The 26,606-nt window shown below is 35.9% G+C and overlaps 1 protein-coding gene across 1 annotated transcript in view; it reads left to right on the forward strand.

Moving 5' to 3' along the window:
• The window catches only part of XIRP2 (xin actin binding repeat containing 2), a 39,534-nt gene extending 26,524 nt beyond the window's left edge, over positions 1-13,010 (forward strand). Inside the window, exons 7-9 of the mRNA XM_053472316.1 lie at positions 457-10,186; positions 12,031-12,164; positions 12,875-13,010. Of these exons, the coding sequence (XP_053328291.1) occupies positions 457-10,186; positions 12,031-12,125 (9,825 nt within the window). The 3' untranslated portion in view covers positions 12,126-12,164; positions 12,875-13,010. The remainder of the gene's footprint in view (positions 1-456; positions 10,187-12,030; positions 12,165-12,874) is intronic.
• Positions 13,011-26,606: the final 13,596 nt, after the last annotated feature.

A 26,606-nucleotide genomic window follows, 5' to 3' on the forward strand; every position in this document is an offset into this window, starting at 1 on the left:
ATGTATTTCCCTGTGCTCTTTCCTGCAAGCAAATGCATATTTAATATTTTATTTGTACTGTTATTTTTCTGTTACAAGTGATAATGTCACATTCTAAAACAACAAGGTTATTATAATAATATATTTTGTAGAACAATATCAAGAGTTGACACAGAATAACAAATTCGTCTTTCCTTGATTTTAATCTTATCTTATGTTCCTTTATTAAATAATAATGTGAAGTATGTTGCCCAACGTGACCTCATATTTCTATGATATATAATGTTAAGGAAATGAAGAACAATACATGTTTAACAAAAAGGACGTATTAGGAACAATATTTTATCCATTATCCATTTGAATTGTTATAAAAAAATGTATTCCTATTGTATCTGAAATTAACGATTATGTATAAATGTATTGGAATTTTGAATACACACAAATAAGTGCTTATAAAATATATTTTATCCCCTAAAGATCTATAATGACTATCCAGAATTTGAATGGCCAGTGGTACATAGCAACATCAATGATTCATCAAGCAGAGTCTTTGAATCAACAAGTGCAACCACATCGACTAAACATACATCTTCTGCCAGTGCTGGTTCCCTTAGTTTTGGAAGCTTAGAAGAGTTTCCGCCACCCCCTCCTCCAGATATCTTAGATACAGCAGAAATGGCAGAATTTTCCCAGTCCCCTGAAGCTTTAAGCGCTTCAGAAAGGCATGCATCTACAGCGCCCAAAGAGTTATACTCAAAGCAAAGAAATCTGTATGAGCTAAAACGTTTGTACAAGCATATACATCCAGAACTTAGAAAAAATTTAGAACAGGAATATATTAGTGCCGTTTCTGACATTATAACAAGCCAATGTGATCAAAAAGATATGAAATCAAATGATGTACAGCAAGTTAAGTATGCATTTGAAAATGCCAGGGACAGTCCACAAAAATGCATCAGTCCTGAAAGAGAATATTTAGAATGGGATGAGATTTTGAAAGGAGAAGTTCAATCCATGAGGTGGGTCTTTGAGAACCAACCTTTGGATTCAATCAAAGATGAATCACAAGAACCAAGCCATATTAAGAGTATTGGAGAACAGGAAATTATCGCTGGAGGGGACGTAAAGTATACAACATGGATGTTTGAGACGCAACCAATCCATGCTCTAAGTACAGATATATCGGATTCTCCAGAAAACGTGGAGAAAGTTCCTGACCTTGCAAGAGGAGACGTTCGAACAGCTACCTGGCTATTTGAAACTCAGCCTTTAGATTCTCTGAATAAAATTTACAAAGAAAATGACTCACTGGAAACCACCAATGCTGTAGAAGACATTAGAGGCGGAGATGTAAAAACTGCCAGATATTTATACGAAACTCAAGTCCACGATGAAAATGTTAGTTCTGTTTATGAGCATAATATGTTAACATTAAGATCAGAACTGCAAGAAATTAGAGGAGATGTTAAAAGAACTGTAAAACAATTTGAAACCGAACCAAAATATGTCTTGAAAGATAGTTCAGGCAAAGTACTGGAAATCAAAACTGTATGCAAGGAGGATATTGAGAAAGGAGATGTGAAAACAGCACGATGGATGTTTGAAACACAGCCCTTGGACACTATTAATCAAGATGAAGTTCAAGTGAAAGTTGTCCGAGGCATATCTATGGAAGAAAGTGTGAAAGGTGGTGTGGGAAAAGCAAAATGGTTATTTGAAACACAACCTTTGGACTCAATTAAAGAAGAAACTTCCATCACAGAAAAGGAAGCCGTTATTGGAGCTGATGTTTACCAAAAATGTTGGATTTTTGAAACAATTCCCATGGATATGTTAAAAGACAAAGCTAATGAAAGGCCCCTCCAGGAAGAAGAGATAATAGGTGGTAATGTCAGCAGTGCCAAACATTTATTTGAAACTGTGCCAATGGACATGCTTAAGGAGAGCACTGATGTTAATAAGCTTAAACAAGTAATCACCACAGAAGAGGAAAAAGGAGATGTACGACATCAAAGATGGGTTTTTGAAACAAAACCTCTGGAGCAGATTAGAGAGGAAAAGAAGGACCATATCCGCACTGTTCAACTTGAAGAAATTCATAAAGGTGATGTCAGTGGCTGTAAAAGTACATTTGAGAGAGCAGATTGGGAAAAAATGGATTTTTCATCCAAAGTTCAAGTTGGAGATTTTGCTAAGGGTTCTGTACAGCTAAACCGAAAACTTTTTGAAACCACTCCTTTATATGCTATCCAAGATCGCTTAGGACATTATCACAAAGTTCAAACCATTCGTCAAGAAGAGATAGTAAGAGGTGATGTAAGAAGCTGCCAGTGGATGTTTGAAACTATACCGATAGATCAATTTGGGGACGATGATGAAAACTACCAAATTATCAAAGGGATCTCTTCTCAAGAAATCGTCTCTGGTGATGTAAAAACAGCAAAATGGCTTTTTGAAACACAGCCCCTTGATTCCATCAAGTACTTTAGCAATGTGGAAGATGAAGAAACTACTAGAGATCACCAAACTGATATTGTTAAAGGAGATGTCAAAATGTGTAAATGGTTATTTGAGACTCAGGCTATGGAAGATCTCTATGACAAAGATGCGAAAATGACAAACAGCGTAGATATTCAAAAGGGGGATGTAAAAACCTGCACTTGGCTTTTTGAAACACAACCACTCGATTCAATACAAGAAAGTCCAGACAAAGATAATGAAATGTATAAAAGAGATTGGGAGAAAATTCAAGGCAGAGATGTACAAACAGCGTGTTTACTTTTTGAAACACAAAATTTAGAAAATATACAAGGAGGAGAAACAAAAGACTTTAAAAGGGTGGTTGAAATAGATGTCCAGAGTGGTGATGTATCCACCATGAAATATATTTTTGAAAACCAGCCATTGGATAAAATTAGTTTAAGCTCAGAAGAAGTTTTGCAAAAGATAAAAAGTATGAAATGTGAAGATCTTCAGAATGGAAATGTCTTAAATTGTAGGTGGCTGTTTGAGAATCATTCCATGGATAAGATCAATGAAAATGTAGAGGAAAACAAATCATCGTACGCCATCAAAGATGTACAAGGGGGAAATGTAAAAAAGGGTTGTTTTATCTTTGAAACATTCTCTTTGGATCAGATAAAGGACTCAAGTTTTGAAGAGTCTTCGACTAGAACAGTCAATAAAGATGAGATAATTAAAGGAGATGTGAAAAACTACACTATGATGTTTGAAACGCAGCCTCTTTATGCTATTCAAGATAAGGAAGGACACCTTCACGAAGTCACTACTGTCAAAAAGGAAGAGGTTTCTCATGGTAATGTTCGTGGAACAAGGTGGTTGTTTGAAACAAGGCCATTGGACTCTTTTAATGAAACAAGTGAAGTTTTTCTGATTAAAGCAGTTACCCAAGAGGATATAGAAAAGGGAGATTTTAACTCTGTTCGATGGAGATTTGAAACACAGCCACTGGATACCATTTCTGATGACGTTAAAGCAAGAGTAAAAACCATTGATGATGTTCAAGGGGGCAATGTGGAAGCCAATAAACAGCTCTTTGAAAACAAAGAGGACAAGGACCAGTTTGTGAGAACAGTTAGTATCAGTGAGATTCAACAGGGCAATGTAAAAACATCCACGTGGTTATTTGAAACGCATAACATTGATGAGATTCACAGAGATGGCTACCAGAACATAAAAACTGTGACAATGGAAGACATTCATAAAGGAGATGTTCAAGAAGCAGTGTGGCTTTTTGAAAACCAGAATTTGGACTCAATAAGAGAAGATGAGGAAAATGCAAGAAATATAACAAAGGAAGAAATTCCACAGACTGATGTTAGAACAACAACGTGGCTTTTTGAAACTACACCCTTGCATGAATTTAATGAGTATAAAGTAGAAAGGCAAGAAGTCATCGGGAAGAGTATCCAAGAAACATTAAAAGAGCTATACAGTCAGAAAATAGTGGAATCACATGGCATTATTTTAGAAACAGATGAAATCGGTGATATCCGCATGGCCAAATACCACCTAATGAATCCAGAAACACCAGTGATTCAAAAAGAAGATGTTATAAGGGGTGATCTCCAGAATATAATGATGAATCTACTATCTCAAAACACATCCACAGAAAGAATGGTTCTGTTAAATGAGGAAGAAAAGGGAAATGTCACCTTGACCAAATCCCACCTGTTAAACCAGTCGACTGAAGTACAAGTTCAAAAAGAGGATATTGTTGGAGGGGATATACAGGAAGCCATAAAGAAACTTTTTAATGATAAGACTTTCGAAAAACAAGGAATACTAATTCAAGAAAGTGAGAAAGGAGATATTAAGATGACAGTATACTCTCTTTTTAATAGAAGTGATAACAAAGATTTTCAACGGGAGGAAGTGTTAGGTGTTGACATAAAACGTGCAATTTCTAACCTCAAATCATCAGCAGTGGCTAATGAGACATTAGAGAGAGTAAAAATAGAGGATTCTGAAAGGGGTAATGTCCAGTTTTACACAACATGTATTGAATCTGGAGCATTGGATTATCTGAAACGTTTGCAGCAAACATCAGATGATGTTTCAGAAAAAGAAAATGAGGAGATAATTGGAGGTGATGTGGAAGGTACAAAACTTCTGTTAAAAAGACAGCTATTTCAAGTTGAGCGCACCATTGATGAAACAGACATCATCCCTGGAGATGTGTACAATACAACAAAGGTTTTTATGACAGTGCCGGAGAATAAGTCACTTGATGCAAATAAAGAAGAAATTGTAAAAGGTAATTTGAGAGAAACCCTAAATTCGCTTAACCAAGCTATAAATCAGACTGTGTGTGTTGAGAAAGAAGAGATCATTAAAGCTGATCTCACTGCAACTCTAAAGTCTCTCACTGATTCACAGAATCAGGTAAGAGATATAGAAAAGCAAGACATTATCCCAGGTGACATTCAAGGAACCATTAATTCTCTTGAAAAAGCCATAAACATTAAAACAGAGTATGTAAAGGAAGATGTTATTCGTGGCAACCTTGATGCAACATTAAAATCTTTGAAGGAAGCACAACAGTCTATAAAGCAATCAGAAAAAGAAAGTGTAATCAAAGGGGATGTAAGTGCAACCGTTCAAACTCTACTAGATGCCTCTACAGAGAAGAAAAATGTCCAACATAAGGTCATTGATCAAGGGGATGTGAAAGGTACCTTAAAGACCTTGTTACAGCCAACATTTCAAACAGTCCAACGAAAGGCGAGTGTGGAAGGCAATGTTAAAGACACTATCAAAAATCTAATGCAATTAAATGAAGAAACCCAAATTGAAAATAAACATTCAAGTACAAGAGGTATATCTGGCGAGCAAATCAACTATGGAGGTCAGACTGACCAATATCATGCTACAAAAATTGATGGCAGAAATCAACAAAGTATTCATTCCTCACAGCAAAATTTAATCGAAGCCAGTGATACCTTGGTTGATAATGTCACAATGAAAAATGAAAAAGCTGAAATAAGTAATATATCTGGTCACAATATATATAACAAGGCTATGTTCTGTAGTGATGATGAAAAGATTCTACACCAAACAAAATCAGAATCACTCAAAGCTTGGAAGAAACATAAGCTGGTCACTGGTGATCAAGCAGCAGAACCAATATCAGCAGAGAATACATATTTACTTCAAGGATTTAGTGACGAATGCAAAGAAAAAACATCTACAGAACTCATCGATCAAAACAAGGTGATGCAAAACGCAAAAATGTCATCCAGTATTAATACCTCCAAATACACTGCATCACAACAGCCTATCAATGTGATTAATAGAGGGAGCCGTCATACATCAGACAATGTTCACAAGGAAGTAAAGAAGCAACAAATTCAGCATTATAGGAAAACAAAGGATGAAATTAACGTTCAACGAGCTCAGGTTTTAGATTCTATCAATAATAATGTTGACAATGCAAGAAACTTGCAAATAATCAAGGACAAAAATGTGAGAGAGAAAGAAACAGAAAAAACCCAAACAAGGGCAGTAAAAGAAATGAAATCATTTCAAGAAAAAAGTAAAACAGTATCCACCAGAGAAGATCAAGCGTGTTTAACAACAAATTATTCTGGTTCTGCAAAGAAATCAAAAGAGGAGAAGAAATCTGAAACGTATTTGCCACCTCCATTGCCACCGGTATCCTCAAATCAGTTTCTACCACCTCCACCTCCACCATTGGCAAATATGCCATCATTTAAGATGAGCGGCGAACAAGAGAATTTTCCATTGCCACCCCCACCAGTACTTGATAATGGATTTCTTCCACCACCACCACCTGAAACACCCCCATTAACTATTGAGTATATAGAACTAGCCAACAGAAAAATGAATATTGAATCTCCTCAGCAGAGGACCTCACATAGTGAACAATTGCAGTCACATTCAAAATCACAAATGACCGCGTCTGATCAAACATATGTGTCCGGACAACCTAGCAAGTCAAGACTGCCTAATTTGAAACCTAACATAAAAGAAATGTCAGTAACCAAAGTTAACCAAAAACAAAATATCCATAAAGAATCGACAATTTCAGAATATATGCAAAAAGTAAGCACGAGTCACTCTAGCACAGACAGATATGAACAACAGGCATATGATCATAAAATAGAAGTAATTAATCAGGGGGCCTTGCTCCCCAAGAAAAAGGAATTTGTATCTCCAAGAACATCGTCAGTTTCGAATACTAATATCCCCTCTACAAAAACTCACATAAAAGATATAGCAGTTACTCAAGTTAATGAAAGTGTGATTTCTAAAGATGTTTCAGCTTCAGTAACTAACCAAAAAGTAAGAACCAGTGAGTCAAATGCTCAAAACTTCAATCACCTTAAATGTGAGCAAGAATTAAAACAAGTGAAAAATGAAAGTTTGAAGGCTAAGAAAAATGTATGTTTTTCACCAAAAGCTGAAAATTCACCAATAAAAACTAAAGTGATAGACATTTCAGTTGCCCAAGTTGGTGAACCTGGTATTACCTCAAGGACACAAGAAACATCTTCAGAAAGTGAACACAAAGGTAGTACAGTCCAGTTAAAATATGAGGACTTTGATCAGTTCATGTGTGATCAAGAGCTAGAAGGAATTAGTGAAGAAACTTTAAAGCCCAAGAAAAGGGTATCTTTTTCACCAAATATGTCCCCAGCTTCAGAAACGGTTTCAACACCAAAACCTAAAACAGAAGAGGCGGTATCCATTCAGCGTATGGAACATAAGCTACACAACATGGAAGTAAAAAATTACGTGGGGACACAAAATGAAACTGAGCAAGACTTTGATCAGGAGTGTGATAGAGAACTGGAAAAAATTCATGAACAAACTTTAAAACCCCAGAAAAATGTGTTTTTACCACCAAGGGCATCTCCAGCGTTAACAACAGAAACAACACCAACAAAGCCTAAGACATATGTTAGAAAGTTTAAAACCCCTCTTATGATTGCAGAAGAAAAATACAGACAGCAAAGAGAGGAAATGGAAAAAAATAAACAAAAGGCTGTGTACCAGGTTGTTAATACATCCACCATGAAATCAGAAACAAACCATATCACTGAAGACCTAAAAGTTGATCAGTCTGCATCCAAGGTCTCTCTTGAAATGTCGATGGCATCAACAAAAAAATTAGACCACGATAAAATTCATTTAAATGCTAGAGAAAATGTGATCTCCGATGAGGACTCTTTGTTATGGTTTGATCGAAGCAAACATGATTCCGCTCTATTAGCATCCCCAAAACTAAGTAACTTTGAAAGAAGTGCAGCATCATCGAATGAAGAACATGTGAGACAGGAAAAAAGATTAGATGTTGTTAAGGAGAAAAAAACAGAACATACATTTAACAAATCACAAAGGTCAAACAAAGTAGATGAACTGACTCTTGTGAAAGAAAAGACAGATGTGAAACATCTTAATAAAAACATTGAGAATATACAGCAAGAAATGAATGTGAAGCAGATACATAGCGTTGGAAATACGAGGCAAAACGAGAGTTCCGCTACCCAGATGAAACAAAGAAAGACTGAGGCATCGCACAAGGTGTGCTTCAATGAAAAGCAACAAAGCCACGAACTAAAGGCACAATCAATTTCACACAACTCAGAACAACAACAGCAACAATTAGGTCGTTCTGGAAATATAGAAGAGGTGTGCAATGAACTAGAAACACAGAAAGAACAAACCAAGCACACAGGGATCACAATAACAAAGGCTGAAGGAACGGCAAGCCCAGAAATCTTAAAGAAACATCAAGTCAAGATTAATAAAACAATAAAACAAGAAAATATTGAGAGTCAAGGACAATCTGAAAAGCGCTTACCTATCCACCAAACCCCCAAGGTGTTTTTTCCTAAACACTCAACCCAAGAAAGCAAAGCAATCTCTCAAAATACTGTTATAAAAAGGCAGGTCCAAGAAACAACTGCAAAAACAGAAACATCAGAAAAGAAACAATCACTTCCAGTGTCACAAATCAAAGAGGAACCTAGTTCAACCGAAGTCCTTGAGTATATTAGAAGATGTGAGGAATTACAGCAGACCCTAACAAAAGCAAAGAAAATTGAATCCAATCCACAATCATTGAATATATATACATTTACAACTTTCCTAAATATTGTTCCCAACTGGTTAATTAGTCAGGAAAAAAAGAAAGACATGGCGAATTTGGCTGCATCCAACAGTCCGGATGATATTACAAAGCAAATGTCCTACATTAAGCGCCAAGTAATGGACATGCAGTCTTCTTTTGAAAGTCAAATACATTCAGTCATAAAGTCTTCGTCAACTGCGAGTAGGCATGAATCAAGTAGTCACAGTGGACTCTCACAGAAACAGATAAGTGCCATCTCTAGAAAAGTGGACAAGACAAATCAAGTCCAGGAGAAATCACAAAAAATTGGTAATGAATTTGGTAGATTATCAAGTGATTTCAGGGCATGTTCTCCATCCTTAAGAATGCGATCCCCATCACCTACATATATAACCATAGAATCAACAGCAAGAAGAACAGAATCACCTCAAAATGGCCCACTGCTATCCCAGTCTCCTTTACCAAAGGAACCTGTAACAGCACCTTTACCTCCTCGAAGATCCATGACACCCAAAATGACATCTCCATCTCCAACTCCACAAAAGAACCGCTCTGAACAGCTAGCCAAATTAAAAGACACAACTGCAAAGTTATCTCATGGACCGTCACAGGCACGGTCAGTCACCCCAATTCCTGTTGTGATAGAGAAAAAGTGTGAAATCATACATTCGCCCGCTTCTCTACGCAGACAGCTCAAAATAGAAAACCATGCCACAGGGTCTGTGTGTATCACTCCTACTCCAGTCAGTGAAATTGCAGTAAGTACAGTAGAGGACAGAACAGAACTTTATGAAGAAGCTAGAATGTCAGAAGTACATAAACCATACTCCCAGAAAGATCCAACACACATCCCAGTCTGGCCTAGTCCAGATATGGATAGTTTGGATGTTATTTTAGTCGCAAAGAAATTTGAGGTTCCCACCTCATCTGAACGACGAGATGCAAAAGTCTATACGAGAGAAGGGGCAAATTCATATGAAAAATCAGTCATTGGGAGCAAAGCTGAAATACACCGGGCTGGTGAGGTTGAAAATAAGAATTTCAGGACAACTAAAGGCACATTTCATACGGAGCAAAAGAAGATATTAAATCCAGAGATAAAGAAATGTGATCCTCAAATGACACAAGCAAAGTCTACTCCCCATGATGACATGAAAGGGAAGACCAGAACTGTTCCAATAAGACAATTAAAAGACCCCAAAGAAAATACTTCTAAGCAAATATTTGTAAGCAGGCAGCATGAAACTAAGGAACACATACTGAAACCAATGTTGCACTCTGAGTCCATATCTATCACAGAACAAGTTTCTGGGGCAGATCAATTAAAAAGCAAAGTGGGCAGAACTAGAACATCATTGAATTCCGAAAGTATGAAATCTGGGTTTGAGTTTAAACATGCTCCTCCTACATATGAAGATGTCATATCAGGACACATGCTAGACATTTCTGCGACCGAGTCCCCCGAGGAAATTCTGAAAAATTTTCAAAAGACATGGAAAGAAAGCGAAAGGGTCTTTCAAAGTCTCGGCTACACGGTCTCCGACACTTCTGAAATGAGAAGTAGCTTCCATCAGGAAGAATTTATTACTGGTAAACAGGCATGCTGAGTTTTCGAAATACTTAAATGACTAAATGTGGGTCTACCACGCTGTAACGTTTGTGGCTTTGTGAACAGAATAATAATATGCCGTTTGAAACTAACACATAAGCTTTTGTGCAGCTGTTTTTTTTTTTCTGATGGTGTCTAAACACTGTATGTTTGTCTCTAACACTGAGTGCAGTGCAGGCAAAAACTGCATTCTAAACTTCAGTTTAAAAGAAAAAGGAAATAACGATCAAATAAAAGTAAATGTGTAATCTTTATGAACTCTTATGGTATGCAAAGAGGATGATGGTACTTGGTCTTGAACGATATATCAACCATGATACATGTGCCAGTGGTCGCCGCAGTATGTCTAAGGAAAAGGATGGGCAGACAGAGCATGCTTTTTTTCTAGTTAATATATAAGGCACACCCAACATGCTATATCTTATGGAATGAATATGGTTGAACCATAAATTCCTATGTAAAGAAGGCCTTTCCATGTCATCCTCAAAAGATTGGTTCTTTGTAGCAGATGATGGCATAGAACATCCTCCATTGTAAAGCTCCCCACACCTGCAGTGATAGCCCAGAATCCCATCTGTCAGTAAGAACCAGCATTACGTTTTCTGAACTGACAGAGTAATAGCATTTGATGTGAGCACTCTTATACTTGGACTGTTTAAATCCACAGAACAAATTAGAAGCTGGGGTCTCTAATGGTCATACCTGGGAACTTCAGGGCTTCGGCTACCTGGAGCCTTCCCTTTCGGGACGCGGCCAGGACTGCACACTGATGATGGCGGGGGGTCCAGCTGATGTTGGTGGGCGGTCCCGCTGAGGTTGGTGGGCGGTCCCTCTGATGTTGGTGGGCGGTTCCACTGATGTATGGGAGCGGTCTCACTGATGTCAGGGGCGGTCCCACTGACGGCAGTGGGAAACACCCCATTTAAAGGAAAAATGGGCAGGGAGCAGGGCGTGTCAAGACCCCGCTCCCGCGACCCGGAGGATTCAGGTCTTGACACGGAGACCCGGAGGAGCAGCGCTCATCCGGCAATCTCCAGGTCAAACCCGGAGAGTTCCCAGGTATGCTGATGATACTCTCTGCAGTAAACACAACTCTGCAGTTGAGTCACTCCACATTTTGTACCACCTAGAAAAAGTGCAACATTTCAACAAAAAAAAAAAAGAAAAATTATGAAAAATGTAAATTAGTTTTGTGCTTAAGGGTTTTTGTATCTTTCAAATGTTACTTTAAGTGTATAAATATGTTTGCAGACAAAATCCTGGATTGTCCTTAAAAAAATAAATGTATAATTTGTGTGGGTATCCAAACCAAGTGAGAGGGGAACCACAATGAAACAGACATTGTAAAAGTTCTAAAAGGACCTGTAGGTATAAGAACAACCACATAGAACAGCCTTGCTCCTTAAGGGGTTAAGGGGAGATATGCTTGCACTATTTGCCGGGCCTGATCTTCCACTTTGGGAATCTGTGTACAATAATATTTTTTTTAAGGCTTGCAAATGCTTTTTGATGTCATGCAAATAAAAAAAAAACTGTATGTTTTTTTGTTGTTGAAATAAATGCATGAATTTTACATTTTCAGGACTGCCCTTGTAGCACTGCTATTATTTTATAAAATATTGATAATATGTGAAATATCTAATTAATATATAGTGAAAAATATTAACACTTAACGCATTAGACCTATTTCAGAATTGTGTATTTGACCCCTGCATCCCTCCCAACCCTGCAAGTTATATATATATAATTTTAATTTTTTTTAAATTTTGTGAAAGATGTAATTTCTATGCTCATTATTATTTTTTATTTTAAAACAACTCTCTAGAAAATGCTACATCAGGACAAGGAAGTCTGCACTGTTTGTCAACAGAAGGTTTATCCAATGGAATGCCTAGTCACAGACAAACAGACCTATCATAAGAATTGCTTCTGCTGCAGCCACTGCCATAGTAAATTAAGGTAAGCCGAACTATTAATTAAGAGAATAAAAACGATGCTTGTTATATTTCCTTATTTAAACATGTTAAAAATTATATAAAATACCCAAAAAGTAATACATTTTAGAGGAAGCATTCTAGAAAGTTTAACCACCAATTCTGTGCTAGGACGCTAAAACTTGGTTGGCCTAAAACCCTTGATTATTGTTCCCCCTTGGCTACTGAGGCTACTGAATGAGAACTCATTGCAGGTGTTTCATTTACTCATGAGAAAGGTGTGAGATATCATTAGCCAACCTGAAGTCCAGTTGATAATTTGGGATGATTTAGACATGAGTTCAATTTAGGCAGTGTGCAAGGCGATAATTACTCATGTTCATGTTAATACAAAAACGATCACATATTGAGTACACTAGGGTCAAATTGGACCTAAGTCACTTGATCCTTACATAGCAGGCAACGACTCCAGTGAGTTCTATATAAGCCGAAAGACTTAAATCTTAAATAAAATGTAGAACCATTATTTAAGAAAATGAAAAAAAACCAACCACACCCTAAAACAATGCATAAATTATAACAGAAGTAAAAAATAGAAATCCAGAAGTTGTATAAGACATCTAAAGTCGCCCAAACAATCCCCACAGTCCTCATCTTTTAAAGTCACATACGAAACATTGTTGTATGAGAAAATTATCTGTGTATCATGCTTATGTATTCTTCTTTTTTTTGTAGCTTGGGAAATTATGCATCTCTCCATGGAAAAATATATTGCAAACCCCATTTTAAACAACTTTTTAAATCAAAAGGGAACTACGATGAAGGATTTGGGTATAAACCACACAAAGAGCTGTGGAATTCAAAATCTCAGAATGCATCTGAGACTAATCCAGGAAAAACGACAATAATCACAGACTCAAAAATAAATGGCCCTCAAAACTTGCAGCCTAAGGAAGAACAAGTGTATCAGGATGATTTGGATGCCAGCTTAAAGATATCTAGTGAAAGAGGTAAACTGAAAGTCACATGGCCCCCTTCAGTGGACAGTTTAAATAAAGTTGGCACTGTTGAGAATATTATCGTAAACAAACCAAAATGGCCTCCTGAGCATTGCGCAAATCAAGTGGATGTAGAAAGGCCACCTCCTGAAGGAGGTGAGCAAGGCAAAGCTGAGAATGAAAACTCTGTAAATATGTCTAGTGAAAGAAATGTGATGGAAGGCATGGAAATTGAAGCACCCAAAGTAGAGAAAGAGATGGAAATGTTGCAAGATGGTAAAGATGGACTTAATTCGTCAACTGAAGAACCCAGTGATGTAAAAAGAATGAAACATAGAATGAGTACTGGAAGTTTTGGGAAAGCAGAGAATACAGATATGCATGGTAATCTGAAAGTTACTCAGGTTGATGTCAATGAGGTCGACAACCCGCAGTCAGGCAACAGTAATAATAATAATAACACAAATAATTGTAATGTTATCATACAATCTTCATTCACAGAACATTTACACAAATATCAGCAATATAATTAAAGTAGCAGAGAAAATCAACTGAATCTTGAGGAACACATAGGTAAAATAAAGACACGTGACGACTTTGTTGATAATAGCCCGTTGGCTCTTAAAATACGTAAGGGAAATCGAGCCACTACATATTCAAAGTAAGAGTGGACTTTAAGAGATAATAAACCTAATTTCATTGAAGATTCAATGTGTTTGGATCTTATTACAAAGACCATTCAAGATTCTGGAAAGCATGATACCAAGATATTGTCTTACAGTGATAGATTTCAGACAGAAGAAATGGCTGAAATAATTGTTCTGCTTGATTTGTCATCACAGACGCTTGCTCCCAAAGAACATAATGCTGATGTCTTAGGAAGCTGAGGCATAAATGAACCATGAGTTATGGGTACAGCATTATTTGATAAAAGTATTTTCTGTTCAGACGTCAGAGGACCGTCTTTCATCAAATGAGTGTAAGATGATACGTAGTAGCAAGTTTGTGAAGGCAATGTAACAAGCAATGTAACAAGTAATGAGCCAGTCTTGAATATCATGCCTTCTGACCAGAAAAAAGGAATTCTAATGACAATATTTTATGGAAAAGCTCTGATCAAGTTATTAGTGTAAAGAATTGTAGATATTATGAATAAGATTAAATTGATCATTTTAGGATGGAAATAAATATACATCAAATAAAGAGCAGGTTATATGTTATATTAAGGAATACACATTCTCCTTGTGGGAAGCCTCACGAAAAAAAGGTCAGATAGGTAATTTTCTTGTAAGATTTGCTACTTATTCTCATTAATTTCATAATTGCACAGTCAATGCACTCAGGAAACATAATTTAGCAATAATTGTTCATGGAGAGAACAATGCAAAAGTCAGAGATATTTATTCAGTTTTATATGATATAGATATATTAAACTATGGCTTTCTTAAAGTTGTATCAACCAATGCTGTCTTATTTTGTAGTTTTGGATAAATGAATATAAGCACCCGGTGTGCCTAAAATATTGAAAGATAATTGAATGTGTTTTTCATAAAATATATGATATGTAATATGTACATTGGCTTTGTGAAGTTAATGTTTTGCGATTTTTCTTTATAAGCCAGTATTTTCTGAAAAAGAAGGCAGAGTATCCAGGGGGAAAAAATATTTAAATATAATGATGCACATTTATAATATGTTTCTATCTGGTGTAGAAAAGATTTGCAAACTGTAATATAGTATTGAACTGAGATCCCTTCTTCATTCAGTGAGTATTACGCTTAAGATGCAAGACAAACTAATGTTTTCAAAACATGTGGGTCTGGAACCTACAAGAAAAATGCTTTAAAAATGAGTTTTAAGCAGGACACGCCGTGTGACTTTTTAATCGTTGGACTATATCTTCCATAATCCTTAGACAACTGATACTGGCACACAATACAATAGGGATGGTTTATGGGGTCCCTGCCTTGGATCACAGAACATAAAATGTATATTATACATGAAAAAATGTCAATAATAAGAAATAATAATATCAGTACCATTATATGAAGAGAAGTTGAAGGCTTGTATTTAGATAGCTAGATGGATCGATGGATGATGGGATACTGGGAGATATTGTCAAAATCAGCTAAAGATAAGTCATTAGTTTGCCATCTATTGTAAGGGCAGACTGTTAAATGATTTTCACTATTATGTTAATTAAATATTAACTGTAAATGTTATTTGCTATATGTTATCAACCAAACACCTGAAATAAGGTCATGTACGTAGGGAGAGAAGAAAACTCATAAGCCGTAGATTGAGACCACGCTAACGGAATAGATTGGAGTTGAGTTTTTCTTGGCTCTAATGTGCCCTTTGGGGCTATGTTTACTAAGGAGTGCCAACCCTAAAGTTACCTCTAGACCCATCTTTCTCAAATAAACAGTAGGGTGCTTTATGGTTTAGTACTAATTAGTAAATCTCAGCTTCACCATTAATTAAGAATGGTGGTTGTCTGTTCATTATGAGACGTGTGCATTTGTGGTCAAATTGGTTTCCAATGAGTTGATCATTATTTGTGTTTATGTGTGCTACCCATATTATCAGATTGTATTTTGCATGATGTAATACGGTTTTATTTAGAAATCACCAATAAAACTGGTTTCACAAAACTTCACTGAGTTGGTTTGCAGTCTTTAGTTGGAATTGATACCTTTTATTTGGCCAGGTTTCCGGGCCTCTGTTTAGATGGAATGTTGTGTTGATTTGTTTGGATGGATGTTTTTAATCATTCACATCAGAGGACAAATAGTGCATTTCACACGTACGACAATTACACTTTATGACCTAACATTTGTGGACACCTGACCATCACACCTATATGAGCTTGTTGGATGTCCCATTCCAAAACCATGTTAATTAATATTGAGTTGCCCCAACCCCTACCCCTTTGCAACTTTAATAGTCTTCATTCTTCTGGGAAGGCATTCCACAAGTGTTTCTGAAATTGTGCCCATTCAGCCGAAAGGAGCACCTGTGAGGTCAGGCACTGATATTGGATGAGAAGCCACAGCTCGCAATCAGAGTTTGAATTCATCTCAAAGGTGTTCAGTAGGATTAAGGTCAGTGCAGAAATTTCACAAACTGGCTTGTGCAAAGGTGACATCGTATGACAGTGCCACGTTAATGTGATTGTGCTCTTCACTATGACCATTCTATTTTTGTTAAAGGAGAAGGTGATTTTATATACCTGTTAACAATGGGTATGGCTAAAACAACTAAACTCAATAACTAGAAGGGGTGTCCACATATCTTTGGTGATATACTTCTTTATTTAATATCTATTGAAGCCCAACCCTATAATCTGTGACAATTCAAATTATTTTCATGCATATAAAGAACCCCCATTTTAAGTCTACACAACTGGTAGTTAAATCCTGCTTCTCTATCTAAAAAAAACAGGTGTAACAAGAGATACAACAAAATATAACATGACTCCCTTATTAATCCAGATTAACATTGAGAAAAAGAGACAAAGAGCAAAAGGCAGAGAATAGAAAAAGAAAAATGACCACAGGGAGGGAGGATGTGTCGTCTAGTAAAGTCTGCAAAGCCTTGTCCAATGAATAGGGTTACAGATGAAAGGACTGAAGACGAGGGAAAGAAAATGTCAGAAATTATAGTGATGAAAGGACAGGAGAAGGGTATCTTTCAACACTGTAGAAAATCAGTTAAAATACATTGAAGCCAGGGGGGTGGGAAAGTCTCAAGAAAAACCTCTAGGGGTTCAATCACATTTATACTGGTATAACAAATTCCCTAAATTCTAAGCTTTCTTATGTTGCTTAAGTGTGTTTTTTGTCGTAGGGCACACTGAAGGTTATGAGGAAAAGTGTCTCTTTTTACTGCTCTAGAAATCTACCATTTTGCACCTTTACCATTTTCCCACACTTTGAGAATAGAAAGGTGTGCATTTGCCTTTTTATGGACATGGAATTTCTTGGCAGAAGAGAGCCATGCTATTTTTTTAGCGTTTTTGGGTCCTGGAACAGGCCAAGCAAACTCTGGAGTTTTCAAAGACCCAAAGTGCATCTTTGGTCATGTTGCACTACATGGAAAAATTGAAAAATGTAAAAACAAAGCAAGAAAATAAATTTTTTAAAGGTTTAAAAAAGCCCCAAAGACAGACAGGTTTGGAGTACAAAAAATAATACGCATGTGGAGTATTTATGTTCTTGAGCACATTGCTGAACATTAACTAGGTTCTTTCAGTTGTGGCACCAATCCAGTGGAACAAATCCTATGCAAACTTGCAAATAAAAAAGTCTTCAATTGCCACCCACATGTTTATATTTTGTTCTGATAAATACTGTGGTATAAAGATAAAAACATTTTTTTTTTTTTAAAAAAAAAAAGCCTTATATTTCCTGAAAGAATTATATACTTTGTTTGTGTAGGCATAGTAAAAAAAGGGAATTGTGCTAAACAATTCTATCGGTAGAGATTGCTCTATTTAGAACTTTGCTTTACAATTGCTCTTTATAAATATAACCCCTGGCACCTCACTTAACAAGGCTTGTGTTAGATTCAATGCTAGCAGCACTTTGTGTATGTAACGCTCTGCAACCTAAGGCCCCTTCCATTTTTTTTTTAAACTTAAACGTTTTAACTATAAATTCCCTTTTCACACATTCTGACAGAGCAGAGAGGAATGATTCAAATCACAAAATAGCTAATCTGATATTATTTACTTGCTGTATAGATATGTAAGTTGACAAGTTAAAATAAGTAATTTGTTTTAACCCCTTTGTGACTGGGGAATTTGACCACCCAAAATGACCATTTTTTGTTAGCATTTATTTGTTTAACCACACATATTATATATCGTTTTCCATGGACAGATCGGGCTTTCTCCATCTACCACTTTGTTTATATAGCCCGCCCATTGCTAAGCCAGTGATAAGCCTGCTGGGGTACTTATCAGAGGTGTTCAGAGGTTTTACATTTAATATTTTTCTCGGAAGTATCAGGATTGACACAGCTAGCAGAGAATGCCTGGACGTCAGACATTCTCCATTATTCCAGTGTAACTGGTGCTCACACTGTTACACTGGATCAGTCATCAGGAAATTAGTCAAACTAGCTCTTGCTGACAGGGAAGACCCCAGTCTGATCTCCCTTGTACCAGCAGGGAAATTTCTCTACCGGTGCAAAAACCATATGATGTACTATTAAGTCATCAGTCATCTGGGTCCTGTATTTTAGGACACAATAGTATGTCCTAAGTTCACTAAGCAGTTAATGTATACAGAAAAAAAGTCACATCTATCCAGTAAGAGTAACTATCCAGTTATGGGGTTTAGTTGGCAACTCTAACTCATCTAGTCATAATAAATCAACTCAACACAACATCAAACACCTCCATTGACTTTACAGCTCCTTGGACAATGAGTAGCTCTGTGAGCAAAAATGGTACCATGCCACAAAAACCATCCACGGGGTGGTTAACAGGTATCCCTTTATTTCATAAATATTGATAAATTCATGGATTTATTATCCCAATTTTGAATTTATAAACTAATTATATGCCATGTTATCACTCTGTTATGTATAGATTTCCATTTATAATATAGAATAAAAGTTGTTAAACTGAGGAGACAATGAAAGGAGCATTACATCCAACATCACCATATTATAATAGTAACCACATAGCTTATACCGAGATCCTGAAAGCATACAATTTTATTGATAAAGATGACTGACAGGTCACCCTACGTTCTGTTTATTTATTTAGATATTTATTTTTATATTTTTCAATAAAGCAATTTCTTTGCTGCTGTTATTAGAAAGCCCTCCATAATGTTTAAGGCAATCATGAGGTATCCAATGGATTACTTTCAAATCCTTCATATGCACAAATATTGCATGGGGATAGACAGCTATGCTGCCTCTATTTTTATATTCCAGAAAACCCTTTTGTATATTGCATATAGAATTTCAGGTGTTACATAGCAAGATATCTAGAATAAACATTGTAATAGAAATTGCCCAAATTTCTCGTAAATGGGACATTTTACTTTACAGTCATAATCCGATTTTAACAGGAGATGGTAATAGCTTGCTATTAAAGTAGATTATACTAAATAAAAAAGGCACCCGCAAGCTTTAAAAATTACATTATTTTTTACTACAGAACATTTGAATTTAACTATACACATAATTGTTACAATATGCCAAATGCTGATAAAATAACAGACCAAAAATAATTTAATTACCCTTTAACAGAATATTTAAACGTAAAGATGTTTTTTTTTTTTATTAAGGTAAACTGAAATGCAAGTATTAAAAAATAGGCAGAACTTTTCAGGAACTGATACAGTAACAAAGAGCAAAGAGTTTGACGGCAGATAAGAACCATTCAGCTCATCTTTTTCCTGACATAAATATTAACTCTTCAGCACGTCATCTCTATGTCCTGGTACCGTGGTAGAAGGATCCTATAGCTTATATAATACATTTGCATTGACATTTTGTGTATTGATCAATTTATTTGTAAGCATAGAGATAAAATAGATAGATCATGAAAATCAGTACTATATATATATATATATATATATATATATATATATATATATATATATATATATATATATATATATATATATATATATATATATATATACATATATATATAATATTGCATACAGAACTCCAAAGATATATTTATTAAATAGATTACGTAAATAAAATACATTCTTCATCCTTCCATCAATATATACCAAAATATCACAGAAAGACTTGCTAAAGCCATAACTTCTACATATAATCACCCGCATACAACAAAAGAGTTCTTCTTTGGCCTTTTTGATACCAAATCTTTGTACTTGAATATGACTCTGACAATGCCCCCTGAGGGATAGAAATCATACGTGAAACTGGATTAGGTGTATAATTTCAAATAAAATCGATTACATTTCTTTTCAAATGAGGAGTTGCTAGCTAAGGGATCTTACGTTCAAAATATTTATAAGGGTTATATGTGAAACGATCGATGCAATACCTGCAGAGTCGGCACAAATTCAAATATCTCCCGCATTTTTGCGTAGCACTCACTACATGCTTATGCTTTTCTCATAACGCAGGCCTCCACTGCCACCCTGTGAAGGGAAGGTACATGAAGGACACGCTACGTTAGCTAGTAAATAAACTTAAATATTCTACATTCCAACAGTGATCCTTCTATAAGATCATGTTACAATATTCTCAATGTATTTTTTTTTTTTACTTACCACCCAAATACGTTGAACTCCACAACATAGATGTAAGGTTCGTACAATGCATTAACATTGCCGTTCCACATATTCACCTAAATAACTACTTGTGTCACACCTGCAAACACTGTGAATGAATGAACAATGAATTGGCAAGCACAGTAAAGTATTTTGTTAAACTGTAAAGCAAAGTGCGCACATTATGATTAACAGGCCCATTTTTAATAATTTATTTTATTTTCTATAATATAAAAATGTGGTCACCCTTCTTGTGGCCCCTGCAAAGTCTCCAGGTGACCATGGTCCCTAGGCAGTTACCTAAGCTGTCTGTGAATAATTTGTATATAGTGGAATACACCAGATGCCTTTGAGAAACACGTTTAATGCCATCATCTACAGACCACTAGGATATATCTAATGAAGCCGAAGAATAACAGGGATGTAATTTGCTTACGCGCCTACTTACAGACTGCAATTTCCGCAACTTGCTTGCAAGCAGGCGATGGCTCGTGACAAGATGGGCTTTCTATATTCTCACAATACTCATTAAGTTTACGTCTGAACTGTTACACAGTGAGAGCCCTAGTTTTGGCTGAATTCTGAGAAAATCATTACAGCCTTTTACCCATACTATTTGATCTGTGTTATTGTAGGATGACTCTCATCACATATTACATTTGTAATTGTAATATACATTTCTAACTATTTTTATATAATCTTTTGGACAATGATATTCCAGCAAAATGTTTTGTGTATTGAACAGGTTCATGTCAACAGACAAAATGTTGGGATAAACACAAGGCAGGTATATGGAGTTTATAGCTCATCCCTCCGTGGTTGGCTGGGCTGTTGGGTGTTGCTTTACAAATCTTAGGGCAACTGATCAAAGCTGGTACTGCAGACATACAAGCGAGGACGTCACCCAAACTCCTGATCAAGGCATTCTGGGCATGTATTTTCAGTCTGGGCCGTGGAGTAATTGTGCAGTTATTGATAAAACAAACATTACACAATGTTCCATTTGTAGATCAAAACATTTGTATTATGCAATTTACTTTCTATCAACTTGGTAACAAATTCCACTTAAATGATTTTATTTTTTAGATAAGTATTGACCCGCATCACAAATGCTGTTAACTCTGTATCAATCTATGCTAGTTCTGCAGCACTGAAGAATTTTGTCCCTATAATATTCTCTAAATCATGCACAAAATGTTCATTGATCATGCATTTTCTCTACCTGAAATGCTAATGACCAGGATAACTTATTAAGTATAAATCTTCTTTAATTAAAATCATTGGTATAGTGGGATGCCGGTTTTAAGAATCTCAGTTGTTTGAAATCAAATTCTGGTCGCAAGGAAATTCAGACAGAAGACAATCAGCGTTTTTGGTTCTAGGGTACTTTTCCATATTTTTCAATATATAACGACTGCACTGTCTACAGAATATCTCACAGCATAGTGACAAAGTTATGGAGAGCTCTCCCCAATGTATTTTTAGTAGCACAGGGATACTGATATCTGTATTACAATACGACAAGGTATCCCTGGGCCCAAAGAAATACATCCTTTGCAATGCCCCGGCAGTGAATATCAGAAGCCTGGCTCGCAATCTCCATTCCGGTTCATCCCAAAGGTGTTGGATGGGGTTGAGGTCAGGGCTCTGTGTGGCCGGTCAAGTTCTTCCACACCAAACTCATCCAACCATGTCTCTATGGCCCTTGCTTGAATTCATGCTGGAATAGAAAAGGACCTTCCCCAAACTGTTCCTACAAAGTTGGAAGCATAGCATTGTTCAAAATGTCTTGGTATGTCCCCTTCAGCTACCTTTCAGACATTATGAGTGACCCACATTCTAGATCAAATAAGAGCAGCTTAAAAAATAATAATTTTACACGTGAAGAGTAAATGTTAGCAGTTACTAAACATTTTTCACTATTGACTAGATCATTTCCTTGGGCTCACCTTTGGAACCTGTTGAAGTTTATTTCCCGACCTTATCCAATATGTAACACATGCTCCTTGTTCAATCCGTTAAGGGTCATTTGGCAGGAAGCAATGCCAAAGCTAAAATACCTAATATCTTATTTAGTCCAGGACACGATATAATTAAAATTCTAAACATGAATCATTTAATTCTTTTGATTATGTCTATTAAAGCTTCAAAAACCAAAGATAAAGACTATTCCCTCTCACCGGCTACTCTGAATGTTACTATTAATATTTTGCCCGACCTCTGACTCTGCTACGTATTATAAAGAAGATTTTAGCAGCAACAGATGAGGGAAATAAAAAGTCAGTATTTACATATTTTCAGGGTTTCTGTATGTCATCCTTGAATATGAAAATGACATTTTGAATGTATTGGTAACTCAATTGTTACACTTAACAGCTTAAAAAAATACAGTACAGCGTTATACAGGCCACGCCGGAAGAAAACCTCGTAATCATTCGAAATTAAAAAGGTACCACAAAATACAATAGTCTCAACCCATTTAAGTTAAATTAAAATTACGTTCCAGTAATATAGATTTATCGCTGCCTGTTTCGCGATTCAGTTTGATGAATTCCTGCCACCGGTTCACATATGGCTTTTATTTACCATATTCGGGGGGGGGGATCTTATTTAAATAACTTCAATTCATATTCATTTTAGAATATCTGAAGAAAAAAACATATCTTGATATCAAGTCCGCCAACAGAACATATTGTAGAGATACAAGCTCAACGTGTGCGATTTGTCTGTGCTTGCTGCTATGACAAAAATAAATTTTTTATTAAGCGTCTTTTCCAGTAAGCATTTATAGAAGTAGATCAAATCTGATTATAAAGACTAATACAATAACCAATGTGTGACTAGTATACCTCACTATTTCTTAAATACCCCTATATGCTACATATTACACTTTAATACACTAAACAACCCTATGTAATTGTGTTAACTGATTAAAAGAAAACTCTTACCATTTCTAGAAATATTCCTTTAAATAAGTACGTTTTTGCCCTTTATTCATATTTTTGGTGGGAACACTCAATTGTAATGCGTCAACAGAAGCAGTCATTGAAAGGCTGTTGCCATAGAAACTGACAAAAAAAAGCTTGTGCTATTTTTATGGCATTAAACCTTCAGAGGAAATAATAAAAGATCAGATGTGCTAACATTTATGTTAAACATACTGAGGCAGGTTTCTTCAAACCTGGGTTTAAAACAATATACTGGGGAACAAGATGGCCGTCATTGGGTCATGGCAGGCCTCTTACTCTGCTCTAACTCTCATTACCAAGAATGCGAGAGAAATACAATACTAATGTGAAACAAAATCCTGAGATTGCTGTGTTTAAATGTTTTTAAGCACACATCGGTGGGCTCCTTGGCACAGTAGGCCTTAAGGTACCATCCTCTGAATGTCCACAAACTGGGTCATGTTGGATTTTCTTTCACAGTGAATAATTATTTTCTCTAAATGGAACAAAATCTTTAAAATAGTATAAGAAAACAATTCCTACCCTTTTTTGTGGAAAGAATGAAAAAGAATGAAAAACAATGTCGTCTTTATTGAAACGCAACCTTTTAATTAAAAGCATGACTGTTTTGTTTTTTTACTTACATGGTATAATGTCTCACTCTTCAGATGGACACAACACCATTAGGATGGCCACTTGAGAATAGACCAGCAACAAATCAAAGATTTCTTACAAATTAGTGACACTTGAGAGAGGCAAGAGGAGGTGAAACGCAATTTATTGAATGGTAAAAGGATGTCAAAAGAGTCAAGTAGATTATTTCCATGATAAAAGTGGCTCAGGGTACAAAAACACTTGTGTATTTACCAGTTTAAGCTGATTTATCTTCTTTTTACGGAATCAATGTGTATTGGATTTACAACAAAAAGATCACATACCAGCAAAACATTTTTCACTATCTCTTTAACCCCTTAAGGACTATGAGCGGTCCCTAAAGCCATTGAAAACAATGCATTTTGAGCCTGTACATGTACGGGCTTTGTCATTAAGGGGTTAATATATAACAAGCCTGACGGTTAACTTAGTATCAACAGTACGTTATTCATCGGGTTAGGGAAATAAAATAAAAAGCAGATAGTTCACAAAGCAATTGTGAATGAATATATGAAAAAGTACGCAGCAAAACAATCACCAAAAGAATAATTTTTACTTAAATTAGGAAAATAAAATATGTTTGTAGATCTTTTCTCATCAACAGTGTAGCTAAAAAAGCATGTAATACATTTTGAAGATGCTTCTGTAAATTATATAGAAAATGTAAATATTTTTAGGACAAATCTTTCATATTTGTATTCTTTTTTTATTTAAGTGGCAGAAAAAAACATTATTTCTAACAAAAAAAAAAGGAATTATTACAAATTTTGGAAAACGTCAAGAGGTTTAAAATGTTTGATTGCTTCAAATCGACAGCAATTCAGTGGCCAGCATGGAAAAGGTGGTGAAAAAGTGACATCAACAAGTAATGGGATTTGCTAAGCCAGGTGCATCTGTAATAACTGAAATTTTTTTTGATCATGTTAATATTTATTCAATCTGCTATTTGGTGTCTAAGAACATCTGTGTTTTCTAAAGAAAAATAGATTTTATGTAAACTACTGATATATTTAACATGAATAAATGGCAGCCCGTCTCGGCATGTGTAAGCACGGCTAAAATAAATGCAGCACTTTATAATAAACACTTTGACGCAGCATATGAAAATATTATTAGTGTTAGTTTATTCATTAGATTTAATTTCAGATTTAAATATTTGTGCTAATCAAATTCAATTTTGGCAATAAAAGTGCTGTGTATGTTTTAAGGGAAATTGCCAAAAATGCAAATATTGATACACTGCATATTCTTGTTCCCTTAAACTAATATAATCAAATTGTATTGGGTTTTAATTATATTTACTAGAGGAACAACCATCTAAAAAATAAAGGTTATGAATATGTTAGTCAACTAAAAGGTATCACAAATGTCTGCAGACGTTCTGTTCTCTGGACCAATATGGCATTATCCATTGTCGAGTACATTATTATGTGCTCACATATTGCGGGCATCAGTTTTAATCATCAGCGGGATTGATACCCGGTAAACATTAGTAAAATGCTATAGTGTAGACCACTGTTTCTCAAAAACATTCGAGTGCGTTTGGCTACAACAGCTGGATGCCTCATTTTCTTACTTATGTACTGTCTGGGAATGAAACATTTTATTGTATGTACAGGAAGCCCCCAGAATATGGTACCCATCAGGACATAGTTATGGTTGTATTAATAGACAATCTTTTGTAAACCACTGGTGGGAACTCTCTGGGTTTGACCCGGAGTCTCTGGATGAAGCCACCGCATCCCTGGGTCTCATGGACAGTTTCTTCTATCTGTGTGAAGTGGAGGGATGCTTGGCCACACCCATATCCCTCTCATTTGCTGCCCAGTTCCCTCACAGACCCCTCCTACAAAAGGCTGCCTAGTGCTAGCCCGGCCCTTATGCATGGCTATCTCTGTCCACTACCTTGGAAGAGGGAGATCTCAGTGTGACCCACCCTGGAAGGTTCTGGGTTATGCCCATTTGTGTGGACTGATCGTTAATGCTTGTACTTTCTTCTCAGAACTATCCTGTCTTCACATGTTTCTTGTATGTTTTTGTTTCTATTATTTAAGTTTGCTTTTATTGTAGATCCTGGCATGCAATATATATTCCTTGTGTATGGTGGAGTAGTTGTGTTTAGTTATATGAATTGCTCTCATTTTTCATTCTTTCTCTGTGTCAAACTAAATGTGGAATCTCATTTAGACTTCATATTAATTCCTATGGTTTTGGAATGGGATGTCCAACAAGCTCATATAGGTGTGATGGTCAAGTGTCCACACACTTTTGGTCATATAGTATATATTACTTGCCTTTATAATAAGTGGCTCAAAAATAATGGGGGCATACTGTGCTATAAGATGCAAATTGTATTTAGTATTTGTTCAAAGACTATGTGAGGAATTGGTAGACAACTTAATTCATCCATTTTGTATCCTTTTATTATTTGGGAATTGGACAGAATATTTTAGTGTGTTTGTCGCTGTATCCATCTACGTGATTTCTAGACTATTAAATTGAAGTCTCATTATTCAAAATATAGACATTTTTGAAACACACGTAAATGTAAAAAGGAATTACTTTTGTTCAATGGCTTTTATAACAAGTAATTATA

This window comes from Spea bombifrons, chromosome 7 (genome assembly GCF_027358695.1).
Source record: "Spea bombifrons isolate aSpeBom1 chromosome 7, aSpeBom1.2.pri, whole genome shotgun sequence".
NCBI classification, from domain to species: Eukaryota; Metazoa; Chordata; class Amphibia; order Anura; family Pelobatidae; genus Spea; species Spea bombifrons.